Source organism: Lates calcarifer, linkage group LG17 (assembly GCF_001640805.2).
Source record: "Lates calcarifer isolate ASB-BC8 linkage group LG17, TLL_Latcal_v3, whole genome shotgun sequence".
Lineage (NCBI taxonomy): Eukaryota > Metazoa > Chordata > Actinopteri > Centropomidae > Lates > Lates calcarifer.
In genome coordinates, this window is record NC_066849.1 from 4,681,000 (window position 1) to 4,698,350 (window position 17,351).

The following is a 17,351-nucleotide window of genomic DNA, read 5'->3' on the forward strand; positions in this document are numbered from 1 at the left end:
TTTATTTATTTTTTAAAGCAGGTGGAAAGCGTTTATAATTTTTTTAGGTTGGCATTAAGCACTGCTACAAAGTTGGTGAAATAATTCACTTCTTAAGCTTCTCTGCAGAGCTTCAAATAAAGAGTTCTTCTGGGGATGGGTGTGGACTCAGGCATTGGACAGGTAGCTCCTTAGACCCCTCCCCTCTCTTCCAGGTATATATGACCTTCCCATAGATTCCTATAGAAGCTTCTGCTTGTTCACTTTGCATCTATAGTCCACATCACTCCTTTAGAGTGAGGAAAAGAGATTTGTGGAATCCTGGAGCCAGTGGAGCAAACAGCAGCAGCTCTGCTCAATCTCAGCGCCAACATGTTGTACCTGGAGACGGGGACCACAACATCTTACAACGAGGTAAGACCAGCGGACGAGCTGGTAATGGGGCATTAGCCATTGCTCCCATTCCTTTAGTTGGTTCCCCAGAGCTCCTAGAGATGAATGACATATCACATGGAGTAAAAGGCCCTGTACTTTGAGATTAAAATCTGTCAGTATTCTAAATGATCCAAAATCTGGAATTCTTATATATAATTTGTTTAATTTCTTACCAGATACAGGATACTTGGTGGTGTGAGAGGGATTTAATGCTAATTAAGTAAATAAAAATATATGGATTAACTGAATACAACTAGTCTGTTTTAATCACGTAAGAATTCCGTAGAAGAACTTAACGCAGGGAAGATAGTTTTGCATTTGACTGTGTGTGTGTGTGTTTGCGTGCACATCTGTGTGCGTGTACGACTCCAGAGAACTGGGGAATGTAAACACCTGGAGAATTTTTGAATATTCCCTTCTTGTGAAATGGCTGCTGTCTGACTGGGATTTGAATGAGTCAGTTGAGGCGATTTACTTTGAGTCTAGTTGTTTTTGTTGATTAAGTGTTGTATGTGGTAGAAAATCAGACTTCCAAAAGGTTTTAGGAGGGTTTTCATTTTTTGCGATGATAAATTTCTTTGAGAGACCTTTCATGGGAAAGACAAAGAGTGGAAAAGTCAATAGAAAAAAAACATCATGTATGTTATTTTAATGATTTGAAACTATTGTGATACTATAGCATGCTTTATTAAATTTAGAGAGCTTGGATCAGTGGTTTTCATTGGTCTTTGTGAACCAGGTGTGTGAAATTTACATGAAATGTTTTTTCTGTTCTTTCACAAACAAAACAAACAACAAACAAAAAATTGGCAATTTTTAATGCGCAAGTCTACATTAAAAATTCTTAGCTTTAGAAAAACAAATGAAAGGTACCATTCCCACTTTGAAAGTGCAAGCGTTGTGATTGATGGATCTGTATTTGCAGAGCTTGATGTTAAACACTATAAAATATATATTTTAAAGTGAATTAAATATGAAAAGGTATTTTCAGCTTCTTTAAAAAAATCTGCAACATGTCATTATTCTGACTGTAGAAGCTGTATGATTTTGCATCAGTTAAACTAAACTGCAGTGTTATAATTCCAGGCAAAAAAATTGGCCCTCATAGACTTACTGTATTTGACAACAGTTGTTTGTCAGTAAGTCTAATCTGTATGAATTACATAAAACAGAATTGTTAGTTCTATGCTTTGACTCATTATCTTGAGTCAAAGCATAAAACTAACAATTTTTGAGTATCTATTGTTGCTTGTTTCAGTTACCATAGGATTGTGCTTTTTGTGTCACCAACCAAATACTCAACCAAAACTGAGCAAGTAAGCGGTGACAGATTCTCAGATTGCAGGTTGCAGATAGCAGGTGTGTCAGGTCACTGTCTTTTAAGTTGTTGAGCAGGGGGTCTTTAAGTGGTGTCCAGCTCAATCCCTCCAGTGTGTAAGGTATCAGGTTCCCTCCGTTCCCAGTCTCTTGGGAGCCGCTGCAGTCATTAGAATGTGGCTGGCCAGGCGCTGCTGTTTAGTCCAGGGTCGTAATTGCTTTAATGGTGTGTTGATGCAGATACAATCACCTTCTCTGCCCACCCCAGCAGGTATAAGGTGTAGATAGACCCCCACCCAGCCCCACCTCAATCCCCCAACTCTGCTGAGCCTTTAATGCCTCCCTCCCCTGTGGTCACTCATCACAGTCCCCTAGATGCTCTTATGCTACTTGGAGCAGGTCACCAGAGAGCTTGGAATGGGAGCTATTCTCCCCCTCGGGCCAGGTCTGCTCTGGTTCCTGTCATCTATTGGTCGTTCAGGCTCTGGCTTTATCAGTTTGTGACCACAGTAGCAGCAGCTGGAGGCTTTGTGTATTTTATGTGTATATATGAATTCTATAGTTTTATCAGTCCCAGTCCTACGGTTTAAAGCAAATTTCGAATTTATGCACCTCCTTAGTTTCCATGGTCCTCTGGAGGACTGTGGACTGTTACGTCTGCAGACACACAGTATTTTCTGGTACGTGTTCTGCCTCCAGTGTTCATAAAGATTACAGAATCTCTGCTGCCTTGTGATACTGTTGCTGTTGATACAAATGTATCAGTCAAGATCATTACCTCTGAGCTGACAGAGACCTCGCAGACATTCATGTTGAAGACATCATGATTAGCCTTCAGTCAAAGAAGAAATACAGATATGTTCCAAGCTTTTAGTGCGTTCATTTGGTCATTGACAGAGCAATAAGTAATAATTTGAATGTGTTAGTATGCCACTGTGTATACTGTGTTGTCATTAGCATTAACTTTTGAATTAGTGCTGCCATGTGTATTTGAAACATGTCTGATATGTGTTCTGGATAAGTCAGATTCCTACATTGTGATCAACAGGCCATCACTCTGAAGGTCAACAGGCTCCTTTTCCTGTTGAAATGCTCACCCCGGGATTTATCTCAGACAAAGAAATGAGCTTGAAGGCCTCAAGCAGACAGCACAACCTTTCAAAAACTTTATTAAAGGCTGTTGAGGATGTCAGGGCCACTGATTTATCATGTTCCCTCTTAGCAGCCTGACATCCCAAAGGCCTAAACACAGCGTTGGCTATAAACAGAAGGAATTTTTAAGAGGAGCTAAAGTGGTTATTAAATGGTTGCTGTATTACAGTGGAATAAGATCTGATTAAAGGAAACGAAGAGAAGGCATGAAACTCCCTCGCACAACCTTTTTAAAAGCTTATATCCCACTTCCAGTCAATTAAACATTAAAACATGATGAGTTTAGGTGAGACTCTGCCTCTCTGGGCCCCAGTATCTGGTCAATTATGGCTTTATCCTCATTCCTCATCTTTGATCCTTATATTCATTTAGACCATAAGGTGCATTATCCAGGGCCCTGTATTTAATGTTAAGTATTCTATGTCAGGCATTCTGCTATATGTCCCTGCTTTAATCTAATGTTTGGTCTCTGGCCAGCATCAACCTTTTCTTCTTTAGAATAATAATTTGACATTGATAATTGGTGCCTGTCACATTAACCTTTGCAGCTGCCAGCATCAGGTGCTGGGGGACGCCGTGTCATCTGTGAACGACTGAGTGCCTCAGTGCAGCTGTGGTGAATTGCACCACAGTTCAAAAGAATCTCTCTTGATATCATGATCACTGACTCCTTGCATACGGGAAAATGCTGTCTAAACAGGAAATTGTGTCACCGTGTTGGTTCCCATGTAAAACAAGGAAGATTTCACTTTTCTCTCACGTAGGCTGAAAAAATAAAGAGAGAGAAATTCTTGGGTAACTGATAAGTTTCTGTTATTTTTACTCACCAGTTTGGACCGTACAATTTTTTTTCTCGTCTGAGATCAGATGCTCGGGGCCAATCTTCAGCCCATTGAGTTTAACCCTTTATGAAACGTGTGTAATTAGCTCATTGTAGGGGAGTGTGCATAGAAGTGCTCCCCGCTAAAGGCTGGGGGGTTTGCAGCAGATATGAGTTTTCTTCTTCCTTTCTTAGTGTGTGTGTGTGTGTTCCATTCACAAAACACTTGTCTCCTAACACCTGCGTGCCCAGAATAATTGTTCTCCAGACAAGCTCTTATAAGTCCTGGTGTCATTGTTTGTAGGGGGGTTAAGCAGCTCTGCGCCGCACACACAGTGACCCTCATCCAAACACCTAGCTACCCTCTGGCACTGTTGCACAATGCTGAGGTTGACTTAAATGACCTCTCTCAGGTGTGTCTGTCTGACTATATGAGTCTGTCTTTGCGTGTGGATTTGTCTGTAATAAAACAGCAACATTGCTTCATAAGTCACTACCTTGATTAACAGTCATATAGCCTACCTTATCAGTGTTTTGTTTGTTGGTCATCTGGCACACCACTAACACCTGGCAGTGCAATGGGTGTGAGCTGGACAGCTGTGGTCAGCCGTGCTTGAAATAAACAAGAGGCCCTGGAGAGATTAATGGCTGTCTAAAGAGTGAGAGCCATGGCACCTCGTCCAGGAATGTGCCATTTATAAATGGAAAGGAATGGGGTGAATGGCGAGCAGAGCAAGCAGGAAGGGACTGGCTACAACCCAGGCGTATTCTCCATCTTGTTTAAAGGCAGATATTTTAATTCCATTCCTCCTGTCTGAATAGTTTTGGCTGTGGAAAAGGGAGTCAGAAGGCTCAGCTGGTAGTTTGAGTGAGGCCAGTTATGGCAGGAGTGTTAGCATTTTGGTTCAAAAAGGAGCTAGACCATAAACACCAGAAAAGATGGTTTATGTTGCTTTGCTTAATCGTTAATCTTTTTTACTACTTTGAAACAAGATCTCCACTTCCTGTAGCATACTTTCTTCTTTTTATTCAGTGTAATTGGTGTAATGTAAAACTGTAACACCTGTTGTTACTGAAGGTTAATTCTTGCCAGATTTTGTCATGTTCTCAGTGTTAGTAGTATAACCGAACAGGTGACAGACCAACCCTTGTTGGTTCTTAAAAATCTGAGTTTGACAAAATAATTTTTCTGTTTGCATTTTCATTTAAATTATATCCTGTCTGAAATCCCTGAAGTTCTCCTATAATGACTGAAAACATTCCTTTGTTGTTTCTCCCCACTCCCGCACCCTCTTTCATTTTGTCTGCAGTCACAGTATACGAACCTGGGGCTCCTGAACAGCATGGATCAGAACATACAGAATGGTGGTTCAACCTCCACCAGCCCCTACAACAACGACCATGCACAAAACAACGTGACAGCCCCATCACCCTACGCCCAACCCAGTTCCACCTTTGATGCCCTTTCTCCCTCACCTGCCATCCCATCCAACACAGATTACGCTGGGCCTCACACTTTCGATGTGTCCTTCCAGCAGTCTAGTACAGCAAAGTCTGCCACCTGGACGGTAAGACACTTATTTATCGGAGTAGTTTGTGCAATTTGCTTAAAATTGGTGATATTCCAGCGCATAATCAAGCATATCTTAATATTACATGATGTATAAAGAACCAAAGCCCCAGCCCCTGCTCCTAGATAGCTGTTGTAACACTAGCTTTTTTAAGTCGGGGTGCTTTCTACACATACTTTTACATAAATTACTGTCTACTGACTAGTAAAGGGTGAACACTTAAAACAGTTAGATGAAAAGATAAAGACCATTCCCATATCAGTCCATCAGCCCAAAAGCCTCCAGCCAGGAGCCAGTTAACTACTTTAAGGTAAAGCCTGGAAACAGGGGGAAGCAGTTAGCCTGGCTGTGTCCAAAGGTAAAACCAACTACCAGCATCTTAATTCATAAGAACCAAGACCCATTTCTCCTTTAAGGAAAATTATAAATTGTGGGGGATATCAAACAAACTAAATGGACCACATGTAACACACCTCTGAAGTTATATTTTTTAATCCTGTTTTTATTTTCTTGGGGAGTTCATGAGTTAAAAGTTAATTATGAGGAACTTTCAACATTTAAAGAGGTGGTGACACCTGTGTCACCATGAGTTGTTACATGTCACCAACATGCTATATCTCATTTATTCAGTCTAAACAAAAACGACTGTTTCTCAGCAAAGAGCAGCTACCAGGCAGCCAACAAACTTGGCAAACTGTTTTTACACTTTGGTTTTTGTAGCCTTTCACAATATTCAATGTGCAGAAAAGGAAGTGGTACTGATCTTTCCACCTATCTCTCAGCACTATAGCAATTGCACAAAATGCCAAACTATTCCAAGATTTTAAAGATAAAATATATTAAAATATTTTAGAAGAGATTAAAAAACATCTCCCATGCGCATCATAAGCACACTGTCATGACTCTTTAGGACGAATTCAGACAGAGCCAGGTAAGTCAGTCACAGTGTATTCTGAGCGGACATTCTAAAGTATATACTCATGCTGTTACACTGAACACCTCTGTTTTCTTTATTGTACAATGTAACTGTTTCACACTGGGTGATAAACCAAATGACCATAGGAGTGAAATATCAGATTTTCAAATTGATTTTTTTATATGTTTTAAAGTTTTTTATATGTGATCTGAGCAGGAATATGCTGTCATCATAACACATCATATGAAGCAGTGATTTTTCAGATTAGAAGATAAAGAAAACTCTTTTACCAATGAACTCCTTATCTGACAATCTATGCTCCAGGCAGATTTAGGTGCACATCATTTGAAAGTCCTGCGTTGCACAACTACATCTGGCAGGGAAGAATGCCTCTTGAGATGTATAGCTTCATATCATGACTAAACCCCAGGTATTTCTTGCTCAGGCTCACACATTGCACTTGACTTGCTGATAGAAGAAAAACTGAAGAGCCTGATCTCACCACGTAGGCTGTTACTATGAGAAACATTTACAATTTACTAACCTTTTTAATGTAATTCTAGCATTATAAATAATATGAATGGACGTCAAAAACAACTCGGAAATATTCCTCATAATATGAATGGATGTTAAAAACAACTCAGAAATATTCCTCATAAACACGTTTACTGTTGTTCTGATCACGTTCACATTCCAATTAACGCACAACTTGGGCAAAGTTCACTGGTGTTTTGTTGATGACAGAGGTAAACAGATTTAACAGTTGGTCCAGGTGTGGAGATGCCCTGTGCAGCTAGATGTCACCATGTCATGCTCCGTAAACCTACACAACCAGCTCCTCCTGCTCTGTCATTATGTATGACAGGGCTGAGGGACAGCTGTTGCATCAGAGCCCCACCTGCTTGGTTGTTTATATGTCCTATCTGCACCACTCTGTACAGACACCGTAATAGCCCTGCAAGTTCGGTGTATTGATGCACCCTAGCGGACAACATAGGTGACGGGTTTTTGTCAACGTATATATGTCAATGTTTTTGTTTTTAAGATAATTTTTTGGACAGTTTTGATACATAGGGTAGTGAAAGATGGGAAGAGGGGGATATTACAGGCGACAGGGGTCACTGACCAAATCAGAATCAGGATATAAAATGATGTGGCATCTTAAGCTACGTGTGACATGTCAACGATTACATAATGAACCTGCATTATAGCAAATTATTTATAAGTGACAACTAATGATGAGACAATTCCAATGGAAATGATGATTAAAAAGGTCTATCATTATGTAAGACTGATAAATATTACTCCACACATCATCGCTGTCAAATGTGTCCAGAGAGACTGTTGGGACTGTTGAAAAACCTGCTGAGCCGAACGCAGTGACTTTAATGCACTGTGACTTCCAAGTAAACAGGATGAACTGAGGGAGTGCTGGGCGATCTCACCTTATTCCTTGGCCACACCAAGTGTGGGATTGTGACATTTACCCAATTCCCAGACTACCTCACTCATCCCTCTCATTTTCACACTCCAAAAACAAAAGTGTTTGTCTGATGTGCAACTGTGAGGAGGTTAAGAGTGTGGTTTGCAAGAGGCACGCCCCAAAGCCTGAGACACACTGGTTTAGGACACATCCCCATCACAGACACATGTAAGCAACAGACTGTGTGTCCCACAGTCACAACACATGATGCAAGACTGGTTTGATTGGTCTGACTTAACATGGAAAAGTAGTGATTTGTTACTTATCACAACACTGAGTGAAGTGTACACTGATCAGTCACAGTGACTGTGGCTGTACATGTATATGTACATCTATACACCTTCCTATATTCATATATGCACACACACACACACACACACACATATAGAAACTGCCTCCTCCTCCTCTTTGTAATCTCATACTCAGGCCCTTTGTTCTATGTTTCCTTTATGGTTACAAAACATAATCAATCTAAAACAGTGAACAAAATATTAATACTATCTCAGAGTTGTTTTGTCAGTTGATGGCCAGGTTAAAGTGCATCATCCACCAGTGACACTGTAATCCCACCAAAGAGTATTTGTAGAATTTTGCCCGACTGAATGTTGTTTTGTTACACTGATGATTTTCCATAATAGAGTCATTTTCCCCCATGGTCTACAGCAGCTATTCTAAAGAACAGTGATTACAGTGTTGCTTCCCATCTTGAAGGAGACTCCCTCACCTGATCTCAGGAGATCTTTCACAAAGCTCTCATAATCTCAACCCGATAGCTCGGCTGCTGGACTGACGGACTGATGGCAGAGAGCCACTGAAGATGTCACCACCACAGCTTTGCTCTGTGCATAGATCTGCTAAAGCCCCCCTTTTGAAGGCCTGTGGGATCTTCCACGGGACTTAGTGGACTGTGTACTGTGCTTTTTGATGACTGTTCTTATGGAGACACACCTAATCCCTAACCCACACCTTAACCTCTTCCTGTCTAGGATGACTGTGACACACACACGCACACGCACACAAGTGTAACACGTCAACATTTCCCAGAACTGCTCCTACATGGTTTCCTTGTTGGCACTCCTGCAGTCTCCATGGTGTTTCCCTATTTTATCATTTAGTTAGAGAAAAACAGTCAACCAGGTCAAATGAACAGACGGTTTACAGATGTTTATATTCTTTTCTTTGCTAAATTAATGGAGTGTCGCAAATGAGGCAGCCATTGTTGGCAACTGATGCAACTATTGTGAGGCTAAAGATTGGTTTTGTTTGCCATATGTATTAACTGCCACCACATATAGTTGTCAAAGGAGAGGAATGTCATGGTTTGGGCTATCAGTGGGACGCTGTAGAGCTAGGGGGATTACAGTAATGGATTGAGGGCCTGTAGATAATACTTGTGTAAATACTGTGTGCCTCTTTCCTGAACCCTGTGCTCTTGGAGTGGGCTCTGTCTTTTTGAGAGAGTTAAGCTTGATGGTTGCATCTCACATTGCGCCGGAGGAGGAGGAGAGCCCTTGAATGCTCAAAGAGAAGAGTGTTCTAGCGAAAGGCAGCAAGACACAGCTTGCCCCTGGAACATCTGCGGGCCCGTCCCACGCCTCACGAGATGGGGCTGAGACTTGTTTGTGTCAAGAAGCTTGTCACGACTCGCCCATCACAGGGAGACAAGCCCTGAAAGCTACAGATGGGAATAGGTAGAAGGGAAATTTTTAAAAAGGCAGAGTCAAAAGGTTTTTATGATATGGGCTATGGGATTTCTCCATAATCGTTGTGGAAAAGCCCATGCTCTTTACAGATCATAAGATTCTTTCTTACTCCTATCAAACAGCCTTACACAGATCCTTGCAGCAGTGATTTATCTCAACAGAAAACAAGGTCATGTTGTAGTTCTAGAAATACAAAAATAAGCCATTAGTTGGAAGATGAACATTTCTTGGATCAGAACCATCCAAATCCTTAGTTTTGATTGAAATCAATGTGGTGTGATTTTTTTGTGAGAAGTATGATACTGCTTAACTGACTTTAGCTATGCTGCATTTGAAATTATGAAGGGAAGTTTTTTTTATCTAACATTTTTTCTTTTGCTTTTATTTTCAGTTTCAAATGCAATCAGCTCAGTTGTAGTTAAAGTCATAGTAAAAGTCAGAGTACAAGCATTCGATTGGCTAATCCCAAAAGTGACAAATGTGTATTTGATGTTTGCCACAAAAACATGATGCTACTTGTCAGTGTACAGGTTTGCCTGGGGACAGGTGTCACTGAGATTGGATGGTCAAGATTGGAGCTGATGATTACACCAAACATTTTTTTTAGAGAGAGATGATTCTCACCTAATACATGACAAATTAATTTTCTGCCGAGAAGTAGGCGTTTTACTTCAGTTTCAGAGAAAACAGGAGAGGGAAAAAAACTCCTTTGCATTATTGTTGAATTAAACAGGTTTGGGAGAAGCTCCAGGCATGACATGACATGTCAGGTATGAAGAAGACAAGACCAGAGGCGCCAAACAGTGCTTGTTTAAAGCCTGATGTTTGTCAGGACTTGACTTCTGCATGCGCCCGCAGCGCCTGTCAGGGAGGAAAGAACGCCACAGCTGTGGGCCTGCCTCAACCTGTGCTGAACGGGAAGTGTGTATTTGTGTGTTCAAGTGCTGCATGTGTTAGAAAGTAATTGCACACATGCAGCACTGTACAAGCATCAGAACAAATTGTATGTTGGCTGCAGGAAGATTATTATAAGCATATTTTCATTATTACACCTGTTGAGAAACTGCAGAACTAACCAGCCTCTGCTCATTTATTCTGATCAGCAGAGATGCACAGCACCAGTCACCGTAGCTAGTGTTTGTAAATACAGCCTCTGCAGGTCATTCATTATTTTTTTCTGCCTCACCACCACATGTGCCAGTTGAACAATGTGTCACGTGTGCTTCTTGCAAACACTTAGCAAAGTTTTCTTTCAAATGATTGTGATTAAGCAGCTCTGTATTGTGCACTCAGTGTTCCTTGGCTGTGTAATTCACATTATGACCAAAGAAAGACTCATAATTACATGTTAACACCTGAACACCGCACCCTGTGTGAGCCACTGAATCCCATCAGTCAACTGGTTGTCCTCCACCCAGAACAGTGTTAGCTTTAGCCAGGCACTGCTTTCAGCGATCAGCAGCAGCTCCCGCTCTCACTACTGAGCAAACACAGCACCAGCAGCGCATAGTTGTGTGCTCAAAGTTTGTAGCTTCAGGGCTGGGATGGTTCTCTCTCGTGTGTGTGTGTGTGTGTGTGTGTGTGTGTGTGTGTGTAAGTTTGAGACAGTAGGATATGATCTACACAAACTTTGTTTTATACCTCCAACATCTCTGATTAGATCTTGGTGTTTGTAGTTGTTTTTGCCTTCAGCTACACAAAACCAGCACCCTATAATTATTCAAAAGACTACGTACTGACCCTTTACACCACACTTCTCTCTTTCTCTTTTGCCTGCCCCCCCCCAATCTCTGCTTGGTTTCTCCACCTCATTTAGCTGACTGACAGAGGCGTACAGGGAGTATCAGGTTAGGAGCACAGGGACAACTGCAAACATTCATCTTAGACGTTTTTTTCAAGAAGACCTTTTGGAAAGCTGCTTTGATTTTAAGAAGAATCACTTCAGTCATCATGTTGACATACATGTCCCAGAGCTTGAACTGTGCTCACCTGTCAGTATATCATGTTAACTTCATGTGTTAATGCGCAAGTGGTAAATCAAAACACTTGATTAACTGATTTTATTTATAACTGATTTTATTTTTTTATAACTTTACTTTCTGATATAACATTTAATATAATCAGAACTTTCTGTAGTGTAGTGTTGTGTCAGTTCATCCTGTGTATGTACAGTTTATAATGAGGTCACTTGAGGAAAGGAATGAAGCAAAGAGTTTGGGTTGTTATTATTAACCCGCCTGTATTAGTGGATCCCATCTCTGGGTGAAATGCACAGCAGAAATGTGTGCAGTTTGAGAGCGGGTATATAGGAAAGTGAGAAGAGAAAGCACTGTTTTGCGTTTGTCCTGATGAAAGGAAAGGTTGTGCCTGGGGAGCAGAGTAGAAAATGTCCATGCCAAGCTTGTGTAATATTTAAAGTCAGCACAGACAGGTACTGGGATGAGCTCCTTTTCTTTGGAACCAAACTTAATAGAGGTGGAATTTTATGTTGCATTGTTCTCGAGCACAACCCCCAAGCGGTTTTCACAATGTTCACTTTTCTTCACTCAGAAATGAAACTGACAGGAAAATTTTCCCCTCCACCTCCCATCCCCACCCGCTGTCTTCTGCACACAGAGGATTTAAGGCTCTGCTTACACAGCAGTGATTTGAATGGTTTGTTTACACAGTTGGGTTATGCCTATTAGTAACAATTCAGTCTTTTCTGATGGCTTACTGGTTATCAATTCTAGCTGTGCCAGGGATCAGCATATATCCATTATTCATGACTCCTGGCTTACAAACTTGAATGTGAGCCAGTGTGTGAGCAACCATCACATTTTGGCACCAGATGGATCTTCCATGACTCCTGTGATTAGTCCTTGACTCCTGCGCTCTTAAAGCTAAAACTGAGTCATTTTCTTCCAATCCCACAAGGAAAACTGCACTCAGCCTCATGTAGCGTTAGCTAGCCAGCCTCTTCAGAAGCCCTGTTCTGTATGATGAGTGGCCATCAGATGCTTTAGCAGAGTACTCCTCCCTTGAAGATGAAAGCCAGGCCCAGTTTAATTGCTGCTGGAGGGGTCCGTTTTATGGCGCTCCTCGGAAGTCCCAGAGGCTCTCCATGAGACATCTTTGAGGTTGCCCAATACACTCTTAGGACCAAGACTTGTGTGTGTGTTTATTTAAGTAGGTCATAATCACAGTCTTGTCTTTAACCCCTTTTGCTTCAGGGGAAACCAGAAGTGCACAGTCCAGGCAACAGGTGTTACGCAACTCAATCTGTGCCTTTAAAATTTATGCAAATATTGTTTTAAAGCCACATTTACTGTTTTATCTAATCTTGTCTTTTGTCTTGTTTTTTCTACTTTCCAGTACTCAACAGAATTGAAGAAGTTATACTGCCAGATTGCCAAGACATGTCCCATTCAGATCAAAGTCCTGACCACCCCTCCACAGGGCGCTGTTATCAGAGCCATGCCTGTTTACAAGAAAGCCGAACACGTGACCGAAGTGGTGAAACGCTGCCCGAACCACGAGCTCAGCCGCGAGTTCAATGATGGTCAGTTCTCTTGAATTAATAAAGAAAAAACATTGTCACTCATGTTTCACTTCAGTAATCATAGTTTACTGTTGACATTTAATGACACCACTCGTGTTGCTTCCAGGTCAGATCGCTCCTCCCAGCCATCTGATCCGCGTGGAGGGAAACAGCCATGCCCAGTACGTGGAGGACTCCATCACTGGGAGACAGAGTGTGTTAGTGCCTTACGAACCTCCCCAGGTGAGCTGTCTATCATCCCCGCCCTGTCAGTAACACCTCACCACCTCAGCCTGATTCTGACAGAGCGGTGACAGACACCAAGCTCTCTGAAAGCCCGGCCTCTCACGTCCAGCTCACACGCAGCAACTGCTCTCCCCAAAAAACCCCTGTATGAAGGGACAAAGTCTTCTTTTTCTGCTTATGAGAACAACTTTTCTGCTTATTTTAAATCACATGGTCACATGGCAAGTTATGACAAAATTAAAAGCCAATCACTGATTTTAAGATCTCAATATCTCCTTAAAAGCCATAACTCCTCTTGAGAAGGTTTAGTGTCAGTTGTGCTTACAGTGTAGTTTGATTGTTTTCAGTCATTAACCTGTGGAAGGTTCCTGATACAATGACAGTAAAAGAACTGAAGTGCATTATAAACCTGTGGGTATTTTAAATGTATATAATGAAAGAAAAGAGCCAAGTAGTGAAAGAAAAACAAAACCATTTTATGCAGTTGCAAGTTAGCACTCTAACTCTGCATTTATATGCACTTAAGGAACTGTTTAGTGGTTATTATTTTGCAGTAACTTGAGAGAAACTCAGTTAAAAGCTGTATTCCTGCAGAATAATCCTATTTAAAAAATCGAGCCAGGTTTTTAACAGGGCTTTTACAAACCAGTTTTTTCTACCTACCTGTTTTTCTTCTGTCTAACCCACTGTTGTCACTCACCTTCATTCATTTGCCTCCTCAGGTGGGGACAGAATTCACCACAATTCTGTACAACTTCATGTGCAACTCGAGCTGCGTGGGTGGAATGAACAGACGCCCAATACTCATCATTGTCACTCTGGAAACTAGAGAGTAAGAGACGCTACGATCATCATCCTCATCCTCAGTAGTTGGCAGTCATGCCTCCAGTTAAGTGGTGGATTGTTTGTGACCGAGGTTCTGCCACGCTCTGTGTCCCTGTCTTCCTCCCAGTGGTCAGGTATTAGGCCGCCGGTGCTTCGAGGCCAGGATCTGCGCCTGCCCGGGCAGAGACCGTAAGGCAGATGAGGACAGCATCCGCAAGCAGCATGTAACGGACGCCACAAAGAGCAGTGAGGGTATGAAACGCCGTAAGTAGTGCTGGGGCTGGTGATGGGCTGATGAGCTTTGGTCTCACCTGACATGCTGCCAGTGTGGAGGACCCTCAACCGCTGCATTCGTTAACACTCAGCACTTAGTGAATGCTGCCAAACTCTCTGCTGCTTCCTTGCCTTTTGTCCGCGCTCGTTTTCCTCCTGCTCTGGCTTTAGGCTGGCTGTCGAGCACATGGCAGTTGTACTCACTTGTTTTTCTCCTCTTTTCAGCTTTCCGCCATGTTTCCCAAGGCATACAGATGTCCACCATCAAGAAGAGAAGATCCACAGATGAGGAGGTTTTTTGTTTGCCTGTAAGTGTTATTTTGCTGCTAGTGTTACTTTGAAACGTTGCTGTGAGTGTGTCTGACCTGCTCACTGACCACTGTCTTTCTTTTTCCCTTATAGATCAAAGGCCGTGAAATTTATGAGATTTTGGTAAAAATCAAAGAGTCTCTGGAGCTCATGCAGTTTCTTCCACAACATACCATAGAATCATACCGGCAGCAGCAGCAAAACCTACTTCAGAAACAGTGAGTACCAGTGTAGATAATTAATAAAGCAATGAATCTTTTGTTCTCAGGCTCATGATGAAAGACAGACCTACATTACTTGCAAGGTTCACCCTTGAATTCAAGTGGACTTGTTCCCTTGTGCTGTGTTTTTAGTTGTGCATGCTTATTGTTAGTAAATTGCTTGATTGTTTGCACAGCGGCTTTTTGTTTGGGATGAAATAGTTTTTCTTTTGAATAGATTGCAGTGATTTAACTGACTTACCATGACTGACTTGTTGCTGCAAAAGTGGATCGCACTGATAAAGGTTATGCATGAGATTTCTTGATTGTATTTACTGCTGCCACTGAAGCATTGCAGCTATCAAGTAAAAGCTTATAATTGCTTTAAAATGGATGTTATTCAGTGTTTCCTAGCAGCTGAGAATTTACCCAGAATTTGTTCAGTGCCAGGAACTTTGGAGGGTGAGCCTTGCATCAAGTAGAGCTGTTTTTTTCTTTTCTCTTTTTTTTTCCTTTCTGCTCTCTCACGGGATATGAGCCAAAGCTGATGAATCGTGACAAATGTACCTGGCTATGCTTTGTTAAGGAGAAGCTTCCAAAGATTCGTGGTAACGCCTTTGGGTGCTCTGCCAGGTTTACACAACAGCACCCAACAAAATCCGTACCTCAGCCTCACCTATTCGCTTCAGCGTAATTAAAACTGTCTCAGACACACATATTCACACACACTTTTCATTGTCCACGCCCATCTCACTATAAGCTAAAAAAGAGGAGATGGGTGTAAATGATAGTTTGACAGGCCTGTGATGATAATTATTGCTTATGTTATAGTTTCCCATTAAGAGACTGGCAGACAGCCTCACAGTGAGATGGTGCAAACATTTGCTGTTTTTCACTTCATGTGTGTTTGTTACTGGCTTCCTGTGACCAGGCAGGTAGTTATGGAAATGTTATTAATAATCATTTAACAAGCAATATTTAACAAAATAAAGCATTCATTTCAGATTTTAGTGGGCTTGTTGAATAGTTTTTACACTTTAAGACTTCTGCATGTTTTCCTGTTTTTCTTCATATAGTCTTAAGATCCTCACAGCCAACAGAGCTTGTTACTCTATTCTGTAATTTCTCTCTCCTACAATGTTTCCCTCTCACTTTTTACCTTTTGAAATAAAAGGTTCTGTCCACAGTGAATGTTTCAGACCTTTTCTTTTCCTCCACTGTGTAAACGCTTAATAATATCACTGCTTGCTCCGGTAGTGAACTGCTGTGATCTGTGTCGGCATAGTGCCATCTTCTGGACAGTGGTATTAGTGCAGAACCTCAGCTCCAGCTGTCTGTCACAAAAACCTCCATCACTGATTTTTCTCAGTAACATTTATTAAGCTACAACCTCTGGGCCTCTCTGGGGTCACTCACTCCTCTCTTCTCCTCCATCAGTGAGCCTTTATTTCTCCTCTCTCTCTTCTCTCTGGTTCTTCCCCTGCAGTCTGATAAAAACCCGTCTTGGTAGCCAGCTCCTGGAACCTGCAGGAGAGCAGAGGCGGCGCTGCAGCTCTTCCTGAAACTCTGCCCCACATTCCTCCTCATCCTCCTCCTCCTCCCCTGATACACGGACCTCCTCTCTGTCTCCTTTTTATCAACCTTGATTTTTCTGATCTGCTAACTTTCTGCCTTTCCTGGGATTCTGCACTGAGGATGTGACACTAAAATTTTCTGTTTCTAAGATCTGTTGCTGCTGCAAGATCATGGAGAAGCACTTCTCCAGTTCAGCCACTGTGCTAACTATAGACAGCATGTAGGATGTAGCCCTACACACTGGACAAAGTCATTCTTATTTATCCACTCAGCTACTGGCTCTACTGAGGTTTTTTCTTGAAGTTCATAGATCAGTTTTGCATGTGTTATTTTTGTCCATTAAAAGGACATGTTTAAGGTTGCCTGTCGTGATGACATCCTCACTTTGTTCTAGTCATCACTATTTATCATGTGTCCGTTGCATAGAGTCTGTTTGTGAGATGTTGCTGAGGCTGACGCTGGACAGGAACCAAGCTTAAACATTTGTTTTTCTATCTTACTTGACTCGAGGGCTTGTTCAACTGAATGTGTTCTGCCTTTGCATCTTTATCAGAGCTGGACTCACAGAATCTATCTTGTGGGACTTTTTTTTGGGGGGGGGCTTTATTATTGAGAGAACTTTTTGCTAATGCTGGTCATGTTTTATAAAGTGACTGCAGGACAGTTTGTGTGTTTGTTTTTAACTTTCTTTCAATAAAGTGTCTTTTAATAGAAACTGCAGGTGTTCACTTTGTTGTGTACAGAGCAAGTTTGAACATTTGACTCTGGCCATTCTGTTTGAAACAGATTATTTTGTTATTTCTGTGGCTGCTGCACTTTTGTCTCTCAGATTATAATAAATTGATTTTTTTGGTTGAACTCTGTCCTTTTCTTTCTAAGCTCTGCTGTTTCATTAAAGTCTGTATCAGGCTGAAACCCTCCCTGGGCCCAGATCTGACATTTAGTTGCTGTAATGTGATATTATCAGTGATAGCATCAGTTATGTTAATATGTATAAGTGTTCTTTAGGAAAGTCAGTCATTATTGT

At 41.6% G+C, this 17,351-nt stretch overlaps 1 protein-coding gene across 5 annotated transcripts in view; it reads left to right on the top strand.

The window, feature by feature from the left end:
* Positions 1–17,351, top strand: part of tp63 (tumor protein p63) — a 32,401-nt gene that overhangs the window by 11,556 nt on the left and 3,494 nt on the right. For 2 of the 5 annotated variants that reach the window (XM_018670050.2, XM_018670044.2), the window contains exons 4-10: positions 5,014–5,271; positions 12,731–12,917; positions 13,024–13,139; positions 13,865–13,974; positions 14,095–14,231; positions 14,466–14,548; positions 14,643–14,767. In XM_018670050.2, the coding sequence (XP_018525566.1) occupies positions 5,014–5,271; positions 12,731–12,917; positions 13,024–13,139; positions 13,865–13,974; positions 14,095–14,231; positions 14,466–14,548; positions 14,643–14,767 (1,016 nt within the window). Of the gene's footprint in view, positions 1–214; positions 394–5,013; positions 5,272–12,730; positions 12,918–13,023; positions 13,140–13,864; positions 13,975–14,094; positions 14,232–14,465; positions 14,549–14,642; positions 14,768–17,351 lie in introns of those variants that run through there. The other 3 variants (XM_018670048.2, XM_018670049.2, XM_018670046.2) reach the window with 3 other exon arrangements.